The sequence below is a fragment of the Trypanosoma grayi genome (assembly GCF_000691245.1).
Source record: "Trypanosoma grayi strain ANR4 Tgr_99_V1, whole genome shotgun sequence".
In the NCBI taxonomy this organism is placed as follows: Eukaryota; Euglenozoa; class Kinetoplastea; order Trypanosomatida; family Trypanosomatidae; genus Trypanosoma; species Trypanosoma grayi.
In genome coordinates this window covers 1-14,989 of record NW_008825718.1, presented here as the reverse complement: position 1 = coordinate 14,989, position 14,989 = coordinate 1, and the positions used below count along the sequence as shown (strand labels likewise).

General features: G+C 54.8%; 9 protein-coding genes across 9 annotated transcripts; all 9 read right to left on the bottom strand.

The window, feature by feature from the left end:
• Positions 1-145: 145 nt before the first annotated feature.
• On the bottom strand, positions 146-2,041 carry DQ04_00991080 (hypothetical protein; the record flags this gene model as incomplete). The annotated part of the gene is made up of 1 exon (XM_009310033.1): positions 146-2,041. One exon carries the CDS (start codon positions 2,039-2,041, stop codon positions 146-148), a length of 1,896 nt encoding a protein of 631 aa, XP_009308308.1.
• Positions 2,042-3,098: 1,057 nt separating this feature from the next.
• Positions 3,099-3,467, bottom strand: DQ04_00991070 (hypothetical protein; the record flags this gene model as incomplete). Its single annotated transcript, XM_009310032.1, has 1 exon — positions 3,099-3,467. One exon carries the CDS (start codon positions 3,465-3,467, stop codon positions 3,099-3,101), a length of 369 nt encoding a protein of 122 aa, XP_009308307.1.
• A 633-nt stretch (positions 3,468-4,100) lies between these two features.
• On the bottom strand, positions 4,101-6,326 carry DQ04_00991060 (vacuolar proton-ATPase-like protein; the record flags this gene model as incomplete). Its single annotated transcript, XM_009310031.1, has 1 exon — positions 4,101-6,326. One exon carries the CDS (start codon positions 6,324-6,326, stop codon positions 4,101-4,103), a length of 2,226 nt encoding a protein of 741 aa, XP_009308306.1.
• Positions 6,327-6,594: 268 nt separating this feature from the next.
• Positions 6,595-7,605, bottom strand: DQ04_00991050 (protein phosphatase methylesterase 1; the record flags this gene model as incomplete). The annotated part of the gene is made up of 1 exon (XM_009310030.1): positions 6,595-7,605. The coding sequence occupies one exon, from the start codon at positions 7,603-7,605 to the stop codon at positions 6,595-6,597; it is 1,011 nt and encodes a 336-aa protein (XP_009308305.1).
• A 349-nt stretch (positions 7,606-7,954) lies between these two features.
• DQ04_00991040 (hypothetical protein) lies at positions 7,955-8,575 on the bottom strand (the record flags this gene model as incomplete). The annotated part of the gene is made up of 1 exon (XM_009310029.1): positions 7,955-8,575. One exon carries the CDS (start codon positions 8,573-8,575, stop codon positions 7,955-7,957), a length of 621 nt encoding a protein of 206 aa, XP_009308304.1.
• Positions 8,576-9,151: 576 nt separating this feature from the next.
• On the bottom strand, positions 9,152-10,300 carry DQ04_00991030 (putative ethanolamine-phosphate cytidylyltransferase; the record flags this gene model as incomplete). The annotated part of the gene is made up of 1 exon (XM_009310028.1): positions 9,152-10,300. The coding sequence occupies one exon, from the start codon at positions 10,298-10,300 to the stop codon at positions 9,152-9,154; it is 1,149 nt and encodes a 382-aa protein (XP_009308303.1).
• Positions 10,301-10,707: 407 nt separating this feature from the next.
• Positions 10,708-11,247, bottom strand: DQ04_00991020 (60S ribosomal protein L18a; the record flags this gene model as incomplete). The annotated part of the gene is made up of 1 exon (XM_009310027.1): positions 10,708-11,247. One exon carries the CDS (start codon positions 11,245-11,247, stop codon positions 10,708-10,710), a length of 540 nt encoding a protein of 179 aa, XP_009308302.1.
• A 429-nt stretch (positions 11,248-11,676) lies between these two features.
• DQ04_00991010 (hypothetical protein) lies at positions 11,677-13,395 on the bottom strand (the record flags this gene model as incomplete). Its single annotated transcript, XM_009310026.1, has 1 exon — positions 11,677-13,395. One exon carries the CDS (start codon positions 13,393-13,395, stop codon positions 11,677-11,679), a length of 1,719 nt encoding a protein of 572 aa, XP_009308301.1.
• Positions 13,396-13,834: 439 nt separating this feature from the next.
• Positions 13,835-14,506, bottom strand: DQ04_00991000 (putative SNF-7-like protein; the record flags this gene model as incomplete). Its single annotated transcript, XM_009310025.1, has 1 exon — positions 13,835-14,506. The coding sequence occupies one exon, from the start codon at positions 14,504-14,506 to the stop codon at positions 13,835-13,837; it is 672 nt and encodes a 223-aa protein (XP_009308300.1).
• Positions 14,507-14,989: the final 483 nt, after the last annotated feature.

The following is a 14,989-nucleotide window of genomic DNA, read 5'->3' as shown; positions in this document are numbered from 1 at the left end:
AACCTTCCAAAGAAAACGAACACACACAACAGATGTACAAAAAAAAGGTGATATTCATTCAAGCACCCATGTTTTGCTTTGTTTTTAAAGGGGGGGNCTTCATGTCTAATATATTTTTTCTTCAGACAAAGGAAAGCACTGAACCCTAAATCGATAGAAGCTCCGTCGCCGCCGCAGTTCCCATCGCCATGGCAGTAGAAACAGAACCAGCCCGCAACGTGTCGCACCCGCAAGCTTTCCACATCTTTTCTGTCACCCCAGCACAGTCACCAATGAATAGATTTTGCGTCCCTGCCACGCGAAGACTCTCATCACTGGCAAGCAACGACCCACACGAGCCGCTGCCAAACCCCAACCACACAGCGTGTCGGTGGATGTACGCCTCCATGTACGCAGAAGACCTCGAAGACTCCCTCGCACACTCAAGTGTCACCGACGCACTGGCACGCTGCTGCTCAGAGAGCTTTTTCGGTCTCGTGTGCATCAGCTGTACGTACTGAACGGCCCGGGCAGGATCGGTGAGCAGTGTCGCGTCGACTGCCTCCTCACCAGTGGAAAAGTGCCCAAGCGGCCGCTCTGCCACGATGCGACGACACAGCTGAATACCTTCCATGAACGCAGCCACAACATTTTGCACAACCGCAGGAGAAATCTCGGACATGGGCGAGGAAACAACAGAATCACGGTATTTTTTCTTTTCCTTCGCGCACTGCTTGCTCTCCCTATCTTCCTCAAGGTCCGTTCCCAACACAAAAAATGTCTTGTCGACACCCTTCAAGGCCATCAGCATCGTGAAGCCCTCGGCAAACGAACCAAGGGTGCGGTCGAGGCCTAAACGGCGGAACAGCGTCCTGTCACGCCCACCAAACGGCAGCAAAAAGATCACCATTTCAGCTTGTGGGCCAAGTGAAGGCACATCCACGGCCGCCAGCGTGTCGCACACGGGGTTGAGGAAAGGGCCGCGCCGTGCTGTCCACCACGCAGCGTGCGCTTTGGTGGAGCGGATGTTTCTCCTGTCATCCGAGAGCCCCGGAAGTGCTTGAAAAATAAGCGGAACGGCGATAGCGTCCCGGATAGTGTAGCAGTCCTGCAACTTTGGAAATACCTGCCGAAGAAGACGCGCAGACCCCAAAACGCCGGCGGATAAAACGACACCTTTGTGAACAGCCACAGAGAATTCGCGACGGCCCGCCACTGCGCAGTGGACGCTCGAGATGGTGTCATTGTCCTCAAAAGAAAATCCCGTCACTTCGCATTTTTCAACGACAGTAAGCATTGGCGACTTCGCGCGCAGCACATAGTTTGAGAGCGGGAGGCGCCGCCCATCTGTATCGAGACGCAAAAGACCAGGCATCACACTGTTGCGTGAGAAGGGTTCAGCGAGAGTGGCAAGGTGTTTTTTCTTCAAGACGGTTGCCGCAGATTCCGCAAATGCCCACGAGAGTGGACTCCGGCCGACAGTAAATCTGTGTGGGATATCTGTTTCCCCTGCGCCGACCACCTCTGCCACCACTGGAATCGGCTGAAAGTACAGAGCCCAATCCATGAGTGATGTTCCACCAACACCGCAACCTCTCGGATACGGTGCGAAGAAAGACGCATTATCGTTACTCCTGTCGTCACAGTCATATTTCTCACCATTATTGCTACTATTACTGCTGCTGCAGCAGCCGGCACCGTTGTGTAACGGGCGATGTGTGCACCATCCGGAGTCAAGGCTCGTTCCCACGAGGTCCACCGAATATGACAAGAAATTATGCATCTGCGTGAGGCTCACAATGGCTGCCCCCGGCCCCCCCACAGACGGGTCAGCGCCGCGTTCGATAAGAAGAACTGATGTGTCTCGCTTGTGTTGCAACAGACACTGCGCAGCGGCAAGGCCGCCAGGACCTGCACCAATCACGACATAGTCCACATGCATATCTTGCAATGGCCCCCGAACCACTTTGTATGGCCGGCGAACGTAAGCTGAAGTCGGCTGCAACTGCCACAGCCAGTAGACCATGAGAATGGCCAGAGTCACTACAAATTCCAGCAACATGAATTGAGAGGTCTGTTCTATGTCCTTTTTTTTTTCACTGTGTGTTGTTGTTGTTGTTGTTTTTTTGGAGGAGAGGGGTGTTTAGTTTTAATTCATGCCCAGGAGAAATAAGGACGCAAAAAAAAAAGGGAATGAGACAACTGGTCGCCGCAGGCTAATAGGAGGCAAAATAAAACGACACGTGACACGTCAACCAAAACAAATCAACACAAAAAAATTTTCGTCACGTGCATTCCTTAGTTTACCTCAATCACAGACGTTTCTTTCTTCACTTTGCATCTTATAATTTGTTTCGTGTTTTCTTTTCCCTTTCCTTTCTTTGCCTTTCTTTCGTTTTCACCTCACCTTAAAACACATTCAAGAGATACAAGTGGAATTTCCGTGCTTCCTTATTTTCTTTCCGATTTCTCCCCTCCGGTCAAGCCTTACCGTACTATATAGAGATGTGGGTCTATTTCAGCCTTCTACCCTGGTGTTGGGCACGTAGTGCCGGCGTTGCTGTTGTTGCTTTCCGGTACTACCGAGGCGAACAATAGAGAGCCAGAAAAGATGGAAAACAAAAATAAAGGCGGGAGGGCGAGCAGCCATGCAGAAGCTGACGAAAGAAAAAAGAGGAGAACCAAAAAAGGTATATGCGGAAAGTCACACACAGAGATAGCATATATATATATATATATATATAAATATGTAGGTGTTTGCAGACACTTATTTGTGTATGTCCATTAACAGACTATACAAGGAGCGTCTTCGGCGTGTCGGTAACCAAAGGAAAGAAACCAAACATTGCCCACACCGACACGCCTAACACGCACTCTGCACCACGCACTTTCGCCTCCTCCAATCGCCAAACGCTACAACACGGCACATCCTAACGAGTGTTAATAATAATAGAAAAAAAAAACGTCATGCGTTGGGGAGTCTTGAACACAGGCGCACCCAGTAAACTTCGTCCGTCCACGTTCCTCTATACACACGAATCTTAATTGAGAAACAAAAGATGCAAAGCAGCACACACAGAAGGAGAAGAAAGAAAAAAAAAAAGTGGAGAAGTAAGAGGTCAGGGATCTTCTACTGAAATGGCATCGCAAGCGCTGCCAAAATTATACTCACCAAGCGAGTCTGACATGCCTTCGATTAGCATGCTTTTGTACATCTCCGGTGGCTGCAAGTGACGGCGGCTGAGAGTGATGCTGTGAAGATCTACTTCAGCGTCCACATCACCGACACTGTGCAGGCTCATCAAGGATTTGCGGTGGGCGTCGAGCAGCTCCGCAGTGCTCATGCCCGGCACGATGGACGTCTCCCTGGACTGGTATGACGTGAGTTCGGCCCTCTCAGAGCCATCGCGACTCCGCTCCCTCGCCTCAGTAAATGTGGCGACCTGAAAGGCAGGATCGGTCCTGTATTCGAGCTCAACACGTGGCATGTTTTTTTTTTATTATTATTGTTGGTGGTGTTTCCTTCTTTTTGGCTTTAGAAAGCGCTACTTGCTGTAACACTAATTACACAAGAATGAGAAATAAAGCCAACTCAATGGAGGCAGTTCGGTACACCGTTGTGCTGTGCGTATATACATATACATTATATATATATATATATATATATATAGGAGAGAGAAGCGCAGTAACTGTGACGCAATAGAAAAGACACCCGGAAAGAACGCTTGCACACCATTTCCACAATAAACGCTAATATTCGTTATTCATCAAATTGAACGGCTCCATTGCCACACCGTCAGCCGCGTAGAACTTGTTGTTGAACTCCACCCAGTGAAGACGGAGGGCATGCAAAAAAGCGGAAAGGGCTTCCATGCCAACCAACACGGCCAACGTCACCCCCAGCCACACGGCAATCCCTGCAGCAGTGAAGACACCCGTCGTGTCCATCCCGAGCACCTTCACAACGGCAAAGGTAAAGAAGACCTCCGATAGTTGCGCGTGCGCCAGCGAGAGAGCCCAAAGGCGCAGGTATGACGCGGTGTTCGACACGCAGCCAAGCACATACTCAATGGTGTGAATCACGTAGTGGATGGCCACCTCTGAAAAATCAAAGTGAGGCGTCACATCANCACGCAGCCAAGCACATACTCAATGGTGTGAATCACGTAGTGGATGGCCACCTCTGAAAAATCAAAGTGAGGCGTCACATCAGCGACAACACCGGCGTTCCCGCTGTTGGAGTACACGTCATCTGGAGCCGTCAGGGAGTGCCTGCTGGGCACGAAGTCCACCCCATCCGCCGGCGATACGTTTCTGCTCCCCACAAGTACGCTGGAGGTGTGCTGCCTGCCGTCCCCCGCGCCAATGGACCGCATCGAGGCGCCGTCCCTCAACACCGCGTACTCCGCTCGTCGCCGCCTCTCCTTCCGGAGCTCCACAAGGGGCATCATCACCAACATCACCGGGACCATGGCAAAGGCGACGAGCAGGAAAACCAGCTGCAGCACGGCTTGTCCGTTAAAGAGCGGCTGTGTCACGGTGCCGGGCTGCAGGAAAAAGTTCGTCATGGTTTCCAGAATGCTTGGTGCCTCACTCGTGTTTTCCCACCGCGTGCACCACTTGATTACGATTGCAACGGACATATAGCCAAACGTGCACAGCAGGAAGACGGTCTCTGGGATGAAGAGGAACAGAATCTTGGCAAACTCCCTATTACGCAGGTAGTTTAGCAGTGAGAGTACGTTTCCTGTAAGCATTTGCAGAACACCGACTATGACGGCGCACTTCATCTTCACAGAGTTGTAGAACTCCAGCTTGTTCTCCGTCTCCGCCCACGCCGCGTCGAGGCCGAACAGGTAGACACGCGTCTGGTTTTGCACCTCTGTTGGCTCCACCGTGCCCTTCTGCTCGGCGATTGGTGGCCACGAGTACGCGCTGGAGAACATCCCAACCGAGAATCCAAAAAAGTCATTATAGAGGGCACCCATATAAATGGAAAATAGGCTCATCAGCAAAAGTAGGTAGCGTCCACCAAAGAGCATTGCAAGTATCTCATTCAGCCGATAGCCCCTCCAGCTGCGCTCCATTGCGATGAAGTAGAGGGCAAAGAACATGAGCAGCATGCCGTGGCCAATGTCACCGTACATGATCCCAAAGAGGTATGGGAATGTCACGATGGTGAAGACGCCCGGGTTGACTTCCTTATAACGCGCCATACCGTAGCTGTCAACAATGGACTGGAAAGATTCTGTAAAGGCATTTGTCTCGAAATACGTGGGTGGGTTACACTGTGAAAGGTGTGGCGAAACCACCGAGGGAACACTTCCGGATGACGCATGCACCGCGTCCTTCAAAGCTGTGGACAGGGCCTCTTCGTACTTCTGCGGGATCCACACAGAGGCGGTACAGGTCGTCCCAGAGACAGCGCAGAAATTCATTTGGGCGAAGACCTGTTTCTCTATCTGTACAAAACGGAGGTTAGCACGGTGGTGGCGATTATGCTGCGTCAGCAGCTCCATCTTGCGCTGCTCTACCCGCCCATACATCAGTTGGAGCTCCTCCATTGACCGGTTCAGTTCCTCCCTTGTCTGGTGTGATACACCGCTCATTGTGTGCACCGTCGCGCCGAGGCTGCCGAGGAGCCGCTCCACCCGTTCCAGTACGCCTGGTGAAGGGGCGAAAACTGCAAAGGGCGTCTTGGCGACGCACCGCTCGCCCGTATCCGGGTCGAGTAGCATGACAGGTCTGTTGTCTAGTTCAATCAGGGAGTTACCTTTGGTCGCCCGGTACACCACGGCGTACAGTATCTCCGCCTTTTCGGCGGCGATTACCCCCAGCACGTGCGGTGTCTGCACATCCGCGGCAAACGACTGAACAGTTCGAGACGGCATCAACTCCTGCAGCCTTGTGTGGAGCAGCGACAACTCATGGTTGTAGTTAATCTCACGCCGTAGCCCCTGCAGGGATTCATTCACGGCGTGCAGCTCCGCCACGACTGTATTGACCCTCTCTTCCACCTCGTCCAGCATAGTGAGACGCATCAGCGACAAAATATCCTCTTGTGCTTTAAATGGTGGGGCGCATTCTTCTTCTTTTTCTAGACAGCTCACCCTCTCCAATTCCTTTGCTACGACAGATAGTTTGCGCTCCAACTCATCAAGGTGGCGAATTTCTGGGGTGTAAGGACGCATGAACGCCGTCATGTCTTCATTCAAGTCGACAAACTGCGCCTTGCCAATCAGGCCGAGGCGGAGAACCGTTTCATGCAGAACCTCACGTTGCGTAATGATGTCGAGGCGCACCATGTCTTCGGAGCGCCACAAGCCGCTCGCTCCCTCGGGGGGCATGCCTGTGAAGTGCCCAACTTCCCTCTGGATGGATTAAGAGCGAAAAAAAGAAAGGTGTTTCCGTGCCCCTACCGCGACCGGAGGTTATGGCAATACCACTATTCATGGTCATAACAACAAAGAGCAACTGATCACCAGCCACCCTTCTTCCCCTTCCGTGTTTCGCATGAACGGCGAAAATGACAAGCTCTCACACACGCACACACACACAGACACCTATACACAAACAAACAGCCTAAAATAAACACGCGCAGATCTCACAATTGTGCTACATCGCCGCAGCTGGCGGTGCTGCCTTCATGGTGCAAAATCGGAGCTTCTCCGACATGGTCTCAATTCGCCTAATGAAACGGCGAAGCTTCGCCGCGAGAACTGATGGCTGGTCGTCCATCACATAATGCCCACAGCCGTTACCAAGCACCTCAAACTGGAACTTCCCCTGCATCTGCGCAACTGTGAGTGCGACATCAAGACGCTCCGCGTTGGCGAGGCAAAGTATCTTCGGACCTGGCAGCTTCACAAAGGCATCGTCGAGGCCGTTAAACCACTCGGCCCACACCGACGCCATCGCTGCCAGGTCCGACTTCCACTCGTAGTGGTTGTCGACCCGCTTCAACAACGGCGGCACCGTCACAGCTGCAGCCGCGGGGGACCTCATGCCGCCGCGTTGCAGGAACCACTGCGTCGCCTCCGCCACATCCGCAAACTGCAGCGGTCGGTCCTGCAGAAACTTGTCCATGTACTGCAGCGACACCTTCGCGGTGCCCTCCACCACGTCGAGCAACACCACGCCCGCGACCATCGCCATTAAGTCCTTGGCCTTGATCAAGGTATTCACCACTATAGACCCGCCAAGAGAGTGACCTATCACGTAGAAACGCGGCGTGTCAGCGAAGAGTGTCGTCTTAACGGCAGTCAGCACACCGCGGAAGTCGTCCACGAGCACCTGCAGTGTGAGGTTTCCTTCCCCACCGCTGTACGTCGAGTCACCGTGGCACCGCATGTCATACGTGACCACGCGAACAATACCCGGCCATCCGTCAGCCTCCGCCTCTACGCCACCAGCTTCATGGTGCTGCTGCACAAGGTGCGTGGCCAGCACAAAGTAGTTCGAAGAACTCATGCCGGCGCCATGCACGCAGAACAGAACGGGCGGTGGCGCCTCCCCCCGCTGCCGGTACACCTCGTCACTGCCGCCAAACAAGACGACGTGGTACCTGTCACCCGATGGCAAAGTGACGTAATGATCCTCATGGGGGGCAACGGCATACGGGTGCATGTTGATACTGGAACTATGAAACCTTCCTCGTGTGCCCCCTTCTTTTCTTTTTCCGTCTACTTCTCCTCCCTGCTCACTGGCTTACGCTTCTTTGTCTTTCTGCACAATGATGACCTTTTTGGCATTTGAGTGTAGGGAGTGAAGAAAACAACAGGAAAGAGCAAGGGTGCATGACGAAAGAGAGCANTTTTGGCATTTGAGTGTAGGGAGTGAAGAAAACAACAGGAAAGAGCAAGGGTGCATGACGAAAGAGAGCAGTAAAACAGGCGAAGAGGTGAAGGAGTCACGCCCCAACAAACGGAAGCCGGGAGCTAAAGCTACGTGGTAGAGACTGCTTATTCGAGCGAATCTAGCAGCGACCCGTTGCGCCGTGTCTTTCCAGCACCAAGCAGCCCATCCAACGCCTTAATTTTCTCGAGCCGTTTGGACACAAGTCGCGCCCTGTCGAGCAGAAACCTTGCGCACCGCTGCTGCTCCACGCACCGCATCGCGTTGATCTCCTCCGTGCGCTGTCTGGTGGCGCGCAGCACCTCTTGTGTGCTCTGCAAAGCAGNATCGCGTTGATCTCCTCCGTGCGCTGTCTGGTGGCGCGCAGCACCTCTTGTGTGCTCTGCAAAGCAGCGAGTGCCACGGACGCCCCCACCGCACCCCCCGCACCGCCGCTTTCACACGAGAGCAGTTGCAGCTCCAGGCCGAGCGACTCCGTGAGTAGCGCCTCGAAACGCAGTGCCTCTCCCTCCGCCGTCGTGTCAACGGATCGTGATCGCTTCCGCAGGAGCTGCGCCGAGCTCTGCGACGCCAGTGACGAGATGAGCTCCCGGCTCACTGCATGCATATCCTTCCGGAAGAGGTTGTACCCCTCCATGTGACCACGCTGCTGCTGCTGCAGGGCCTCGAGCCTCTCAGTGTACGCGCTGCATTCGCTCTGCGCACGCTCCGCCTCCTGCCGCACCGACACACGCGCCTGCATCAAGTGAANTTAGGCGCTGCATTCGCTCTGCGCACGCTCCGCCTCCTGCCGCACCGACACACGCGCCTGCATCAAGTGAAGCTCCGACGGTGGCACATCGGTGTACGGGAGAATCATTGGCCTCATGTGCCGCCCTGGGTGTCGGGTGTGCGTCAGCAGCAACAGAAAAAAAAACGAGCGAGAAAGGCGCGAAACAAAAAAAAGAGAAACAAAAGCAGCAAAGAAATTTCACATCATGCGCCCTATACGTTGCCGCACATACACACACACACAAACAAACATATATAATACACGTATGTATATACCCTCTCTCGTTTTCCTGTTGAGCAGAAGCTCAACAGCGATGTTTCCTGCTTTTTCGCTCCTCTTCTTCGACAAACACACACACACACACAGACATATATATATATATATATATATATATCCTCTCCCATCCCCAGTAGCAGACCTTTTGAACCCCAGTGGTATGACAGCATCACGTAGAGATGTTCTACGTGCAATGTGAGACCGGCCACTTATGGAGAAACGCTGCAGCTGAAGGGACCAGGGTTGACTTCGCATTCTTTCTTCGCACGACTACACCTCCGTCACATTCTTGTAGAGTTCCAGCTTCGCCTCCGCGTTTTTCTCATCCTTCGCCCGCTTTGCAGCCTGCCGCTTAAGATACGCTACCTCATTGGTCACAACACGCTCAATGAGTGTATAAGTGGTGAGGTCGCAGCCGGAGTCCACCTCCTGGTAGCAGCCCATCCCTTTAGGCACCGCGTAGGCGTCGTGGCAGTCCCCACTCTCGTAGGCGTCGCACGTCTTCCCACCAACAACGACGCTAATACCGAGATTCTCAATCACCTCACGCGTCACCTCGTAGGGGGCACCAAGCACCACTTCGTCAACGTACCGGCACGACAGCACACCTAGGACGCGCTCGTTGAGGCTCATGATAGGGAAGTTCTTCCCCTTTGCCCTACGTATTACGCTGTCCTCGTGCACACCGGCGATAAGGTAGTTACCCAACTCCCGCGCCTTCTGCAGTACGCGAATGTGGCCGTAGTGAAACAGGTCAAAGCTGCCGTCCACGTACACAATTCGGTCACCCGGCTTGGAGCTGCGACCGTTGCTGAATTGCGCAATCTTGCGTGACGTGGTCAGGTAGTGGAAGGCGCCGAGCTTAGAAGTCTCGGCGGCGAGGAGCATTTTCTCCTCCTCACTCAGCAGACTGCCGGGGCTACAGAGCAGCATACGCCCAACGAGGTTAGTGGTGGAGATGCTCTCGGTGCGCTTCACCACTTTGAAGCGGCCAGCGTCAATGATCTCCTGGTACGAATTGCGCCCGTTTAGGTCGACGGAGATGTCATCGCCGTGCACGACAAAGTCCACTTCAAAGCGGTCCATGTCAGCCAGCCGTGTGACGTACGGATAGTTTTCCACAACGTAGTTGACCCATTTGCAAGCGCGCAGTGCCTCATAGCGCTCCACCTCGTGCATGATCGGCGGCCCCTTGTAGCGTATAATCTCAGCGTCCGAGTGGCAGCCCACCAGCAGCTCATCACCGAGCGACGCCGCCTGTCGCAGCGCATTGGCGTGGCCAAAGTGCATCAAGTCGAAGCACCCATCAACCCAGACACGCACCGTACCCGGCCTCTTGGGCGGCAGCAGTTCGGCGGCGTAGAGCGGGTAAGTGTTGGCTGGATCATCAGCGTTAAGGTGTACCTTACCGCACGACATCGTCAGTGGAGCGGTGCAGTGGGCTGCTCGCCGAGTAGAAACACAGCGCGGAACCGCACAGGACAAGCGAGTGCGCGTCGATGCGTCAATGCCGTTCGGGTGCCGGAGAGAGGCCTCTGAGAGATATCGAGTGGATGCTGCACACTACCAGCGGCGGCGGCGGCCGTGCCTGCAATGAAACCTAAACAAGACTGTGCGGAGGCTGAGAGAGCAAAGCGACAGCGCGCGATAGCACCATCAACAGAAGCGGCAACATCAGCAAACCCCACATGCACAGAGTGTGTGTGTGGGGGGTGGGAGAGAGGAAGAGAGAGAGAGAGATAGCGCGCCTGCGCGCAAAAATGTTGTTTTGTAAACAAAAGGAAAAGGACGAAAAATGAATCTGTGGGTGCACAGAGAGAATGGATCTACGCCACCACAGCACGCTTCGTGTTCTTCTTGACGAAGATGGCGCGGTCCTTGCGTGCCGCCTTGACGCGGCGCTGCAGCAGCGGGAAGGAGAGGTTGCTCGCGTGGTACTGCGAAATGCTGAGGCGCTTCACCGCGTGGTTCGGGATGCTCTTCACGCCGAGCACGTCAATGTTGTGGTAGCGCGCGCGGTGGCGGGACGCGAGGTCGTGGTAGGCCTGGCTGACGGCGCCCGCCTTGCACACATCACGGAACTCCTTCACCATGTGCGTGTAGCCGCAGCGCTGGCTGTAGTACGCGATGTCGACGCTGTAGTTGCGCGCGGCCAGCTTGCGGTCCTTCACAACCTTGCAGGAGAGCACGTCGCCGTGAGTCGACTTCACCTTGTTCTTGTTGCGCATCATACGCCAGAAGCGGCTCTTGGCGACCACGAAGTTCGGCGCGAACACCTCGTACTTGTACACAGTCGGCTCAGGGTTCTTCTCTGACGGCGTCTCGCGGCCCACGACGCAGTAGTGACGAAGATGCGGCTTCACCATTGCTGCTGCTGCTGCTTGCTTCCTCCTGTTGCTGCGACGCGATTTGCATGCGTGTAAAAGTGTGTGTGTGAGTGCGAGAGAGAGAGAGAGAGAGAGATATTTGGCACCGTGAGAGATGGAGACAGGCCAGCAATACACCCCATATATACACATTTATATACATATGTGCTTGCGCGGGTGTGCGTGAGCGGCAAGGAGAGCGAGGCACGCGTACAACTCTGTGCGCAGAACGAAGACTTCATGGCGAACACAAAACAACAAACATAGACACGCGTAACACAAAAGAAGAGAAAACAAATAATAATAATAATAATAATAATAATAATAATAAGGGGAGGAAAACAAATAAGTCAAGCAACATGCGGCACGCCACCCTCGTGCGTCTGCTAGGAGCTGCTGTCTCTCCCTCTTGCTTGTTAAACCCGCTCATCAAGTTGCACCTGCCGCAGCGTCACGCAAATGGAGCCACACGACGAGAGCCATGATACGCTCCTCCACCTCCGCGTCAGCACTCACCGCCGCACGCGGAGATGAACAGGATGGCGAGGGCAGCGACCCCTCCGCCTTCTGCCGCAGAGACGCCACAGCATCGCCCTCGCGCCCGTGTGTGTCGGCGAGAGTCAACGCCAGATGGACAGACAATGCCGCGATTGCCTCCGCCTCCCACACCGCCAAGGTTGGGCCCGCATCCACCCCAGGAGAAGCAGCAGCAACAGCAGCAGCGGCCGCCGCTGTGTGTGTCTCCACGCAAACCAGCGAGAGAGTCTCAAGAGGCATGCACGAACAGGCCGCAAGAGACCCATCTGACCGACCAGCAGCCCGCAGCTGTCTTGTGTCGGGTGGAATACACACGTACACATCTCGCACAATACGTGCTATGGCCGCTGCGGCCTCCGACACGGTGTGCCACTGCGGTGCTGTGGTGGACGCCAGCTGCCGCGCCACAGCCGCTGCAACAGCCGCCTGGAACACGCGGCAGCCACACCACTCTTCGTACACACGCCGCCACGCTGCTGGGCCGTCAACACACCCCGGCATCACACGTGCACCATGCCACTCCTGCAAAGCGAATTGGGACACGGCGGAGTGGATACGCATGAACCACCAGTTGTAAGTGTCCTGCGCGATGTCGTCGTTGCGAGCCGCACCGTACGCATTGTTGTCTACCTGCAGTGCTGCCTCTGTTGTTGCGTGGCCCCTCCTTCTGCGGGAGACCACGAGCGGAAACAGTGCAACGTTTTCGCACAACAGCTTGTGCGAAACGGACCTGCAGTGATCGATGAATGCCCACGGCGTCGCAAACCATTCTCCGTTATGCACAGCGGGGAACAACCACGACAGCGCCTCCTCATCCCCGTGACTAAGAGTGCACAGGGACGAGGATGAAGGTGTAGTGTCCACGAACACGTTCTCTGAAGCTGTTGCTGCTGCTGCTGCTGCTGCTGCTGGAGACACTCCGTAGTTGAGCAGCGGTCGACTGAATAGTTCGCGCACGCGTGTAGCAAGCAGCGGCTGGCCGAGGTGATACCAACGTACGGGACGGGGTACGCAAGTCTCTGATGAACGCAACAGGGGCAGCGGCACCGCCGCCACTGTGGTGGATGCCGAAACAGGGCACCTCAGTAGCACCGCTTCATGGGGGCCTTCCGCCAAAGCAGCAGCAGGAGGGGCCGGAGCCNCCGTTTTGTTCCCATCAATGGTGACATTATCGTGTGAGCCACGACCATCAAGCGCTGGCTTTGCAGTAGCAACACCGTCCCTGCACCGCAATGCCTCCTCTGCCAACTTCTTTTTTCGCGTCTTCGCGCGTAACGGGTACCACTTCCGCCGCCTTGACCGCTTCTTCTCCATCAGGCGGGACCACGAGGCAATGTAGGTTGCGCGGCTATCCGCGCAGGACACTTCACACTTCTCCAAACAGTGCTGTCCCGACGTAGCTGAAGGCGCCGCACACATCTCCTTGCCCGCCGCCCCCGTCCGCTTGTTGCTGGTTATAGAGGAAGCCGCAGCCTTGCAGCCTGGCGACCCACGCGCGGCGTTGCTACTGCTGCTGTTGGGACATGACGCCGCGACGGCGCGGGCGGCCAACTGCTTCTTGCGCCTCTTGACGCGCAGCGGGTACCACATCCGCCGCTTCTGAGGCGCCATGCCGCAATTCTGTTCGTGTTTCTCTCTCTCGCTCTCTCTGTGTGTGTATGTCTGGCCTGGCCAGACGAAGGCCAACGTCTGTGCCGCCAATACAGGAGCGGTGTGGTGGGAGAGGGGGCGCAGAGAGAGAGAGAGAGAGAGTGGAAAAGGCGGCAGTGCGGAAGGAGGGCTCCCCGCAGAAGCAACGCACACAGGCGCACGAACCACGACGGGGAAGATATCTGTAGGGGATCCGTAACGGTCCAAGAATAATTTAAAAAAAAACAACACTACTGCACGCCAAGAATCATACTAGCACGAGCCAAACCAAAAAAAGAGCCACACGAAACAACAAGGAAAACTAATCACAAACCAAAGATAAAATCAGAAGCAGCACCACATCTCATGGACAATGGTGAGATGTGGCAGCATCCCCACCCCCTTCTGGCTTCCCCCCGCGTCACAGGCCGAGCTGCGCCTCGAGTGCGTACGGATCCGTCGTGGCGGTGGACTCTTGGTCTTTTTGCGGTTGCTCGCCACCCGGCAGCTCAGGCAGCTTCCCGCCCGGCATTGCGAGCGCGTCGGCGAGATAACTCGTGTCGGCCTCCTTCTCCATGTCGAACGCGAGTGCGTCCAGTTCGCCCATCATTTCGTCCTCGTCGATGTCCTCCGGCACGTCGTACGCGCGGCCCATGATTTCCTGGATCTCCTGTGTGTCCTCGTAGAGGTCGCGCAGTTCGTCCTGCATCTTTTCAACGTCGTTTACCTTGAACTTCTTGAACTGGTGCTTGAGTGTTTTGCCCGCGTCCTTCATCGCATCCAACTGCACTTTCGTGTCCTTCACCGACTCCGTTGTGTACTGTAGCTGGTCCATGTTGAACTGCTGTTGCATCATGACCTCCTGCTGGTTCTGATACAAGCGCTTCTGCTGCAGTAACTGAAGTGCACGTTGCTTGTACCGCTGCTGTGTTGCACCGCGTGTCTTGATGATGCATTCCTTCAGTTTCAGTAGCTCCGCATCGATCTTGCTCACGCGTGCGTCCACCGCTTCATTACGCGCGTTGAGGCGGGCGCTGGCATCCTCTAATGTGGGCTTCGGTGTGTTCTTTGGCTTGCCAAAAAGCCGATTCATCGCCCTGTATATATATATGGCTTTCCTTTATTTTTCCCTCTCTCTGTTTCTTCCCCTGTCCAGCGCAGCCTTTCCACTGGGTTGCCCTTCCTCCTCCTCCTCCTCCTTCTGTTAAAGCGTTGTAGTTGTCGTGTAGTTTTCTTATACTCTTGTTGCTTCGTCGAGAGATGCTTGTGTCCGTCTTCTACGCGTAGAGTAAGCACCACCCACTTGCCTTGCTTCGTTGTTGTGGATGTTTCATGTTGTGCAGGCAAAGCACCAATAAATAGCAATAAGGCAAGGAACACAAAACAAAAAAAAACATAAAAGAGAGATGAGGTGAAGAAGACCCACGCGGTGATGACGCACAGAGGCAGAAGCAGCAGCACCACATGACGTTAATGCCATATCGCACCAGACACAGACAAAGCTGTTTTTTTTTTTGCATGTTTGCTCGCATGGGAGATGCAGCTGTCTTTGTTGTTGCTGCAGCTGCTGACGGTA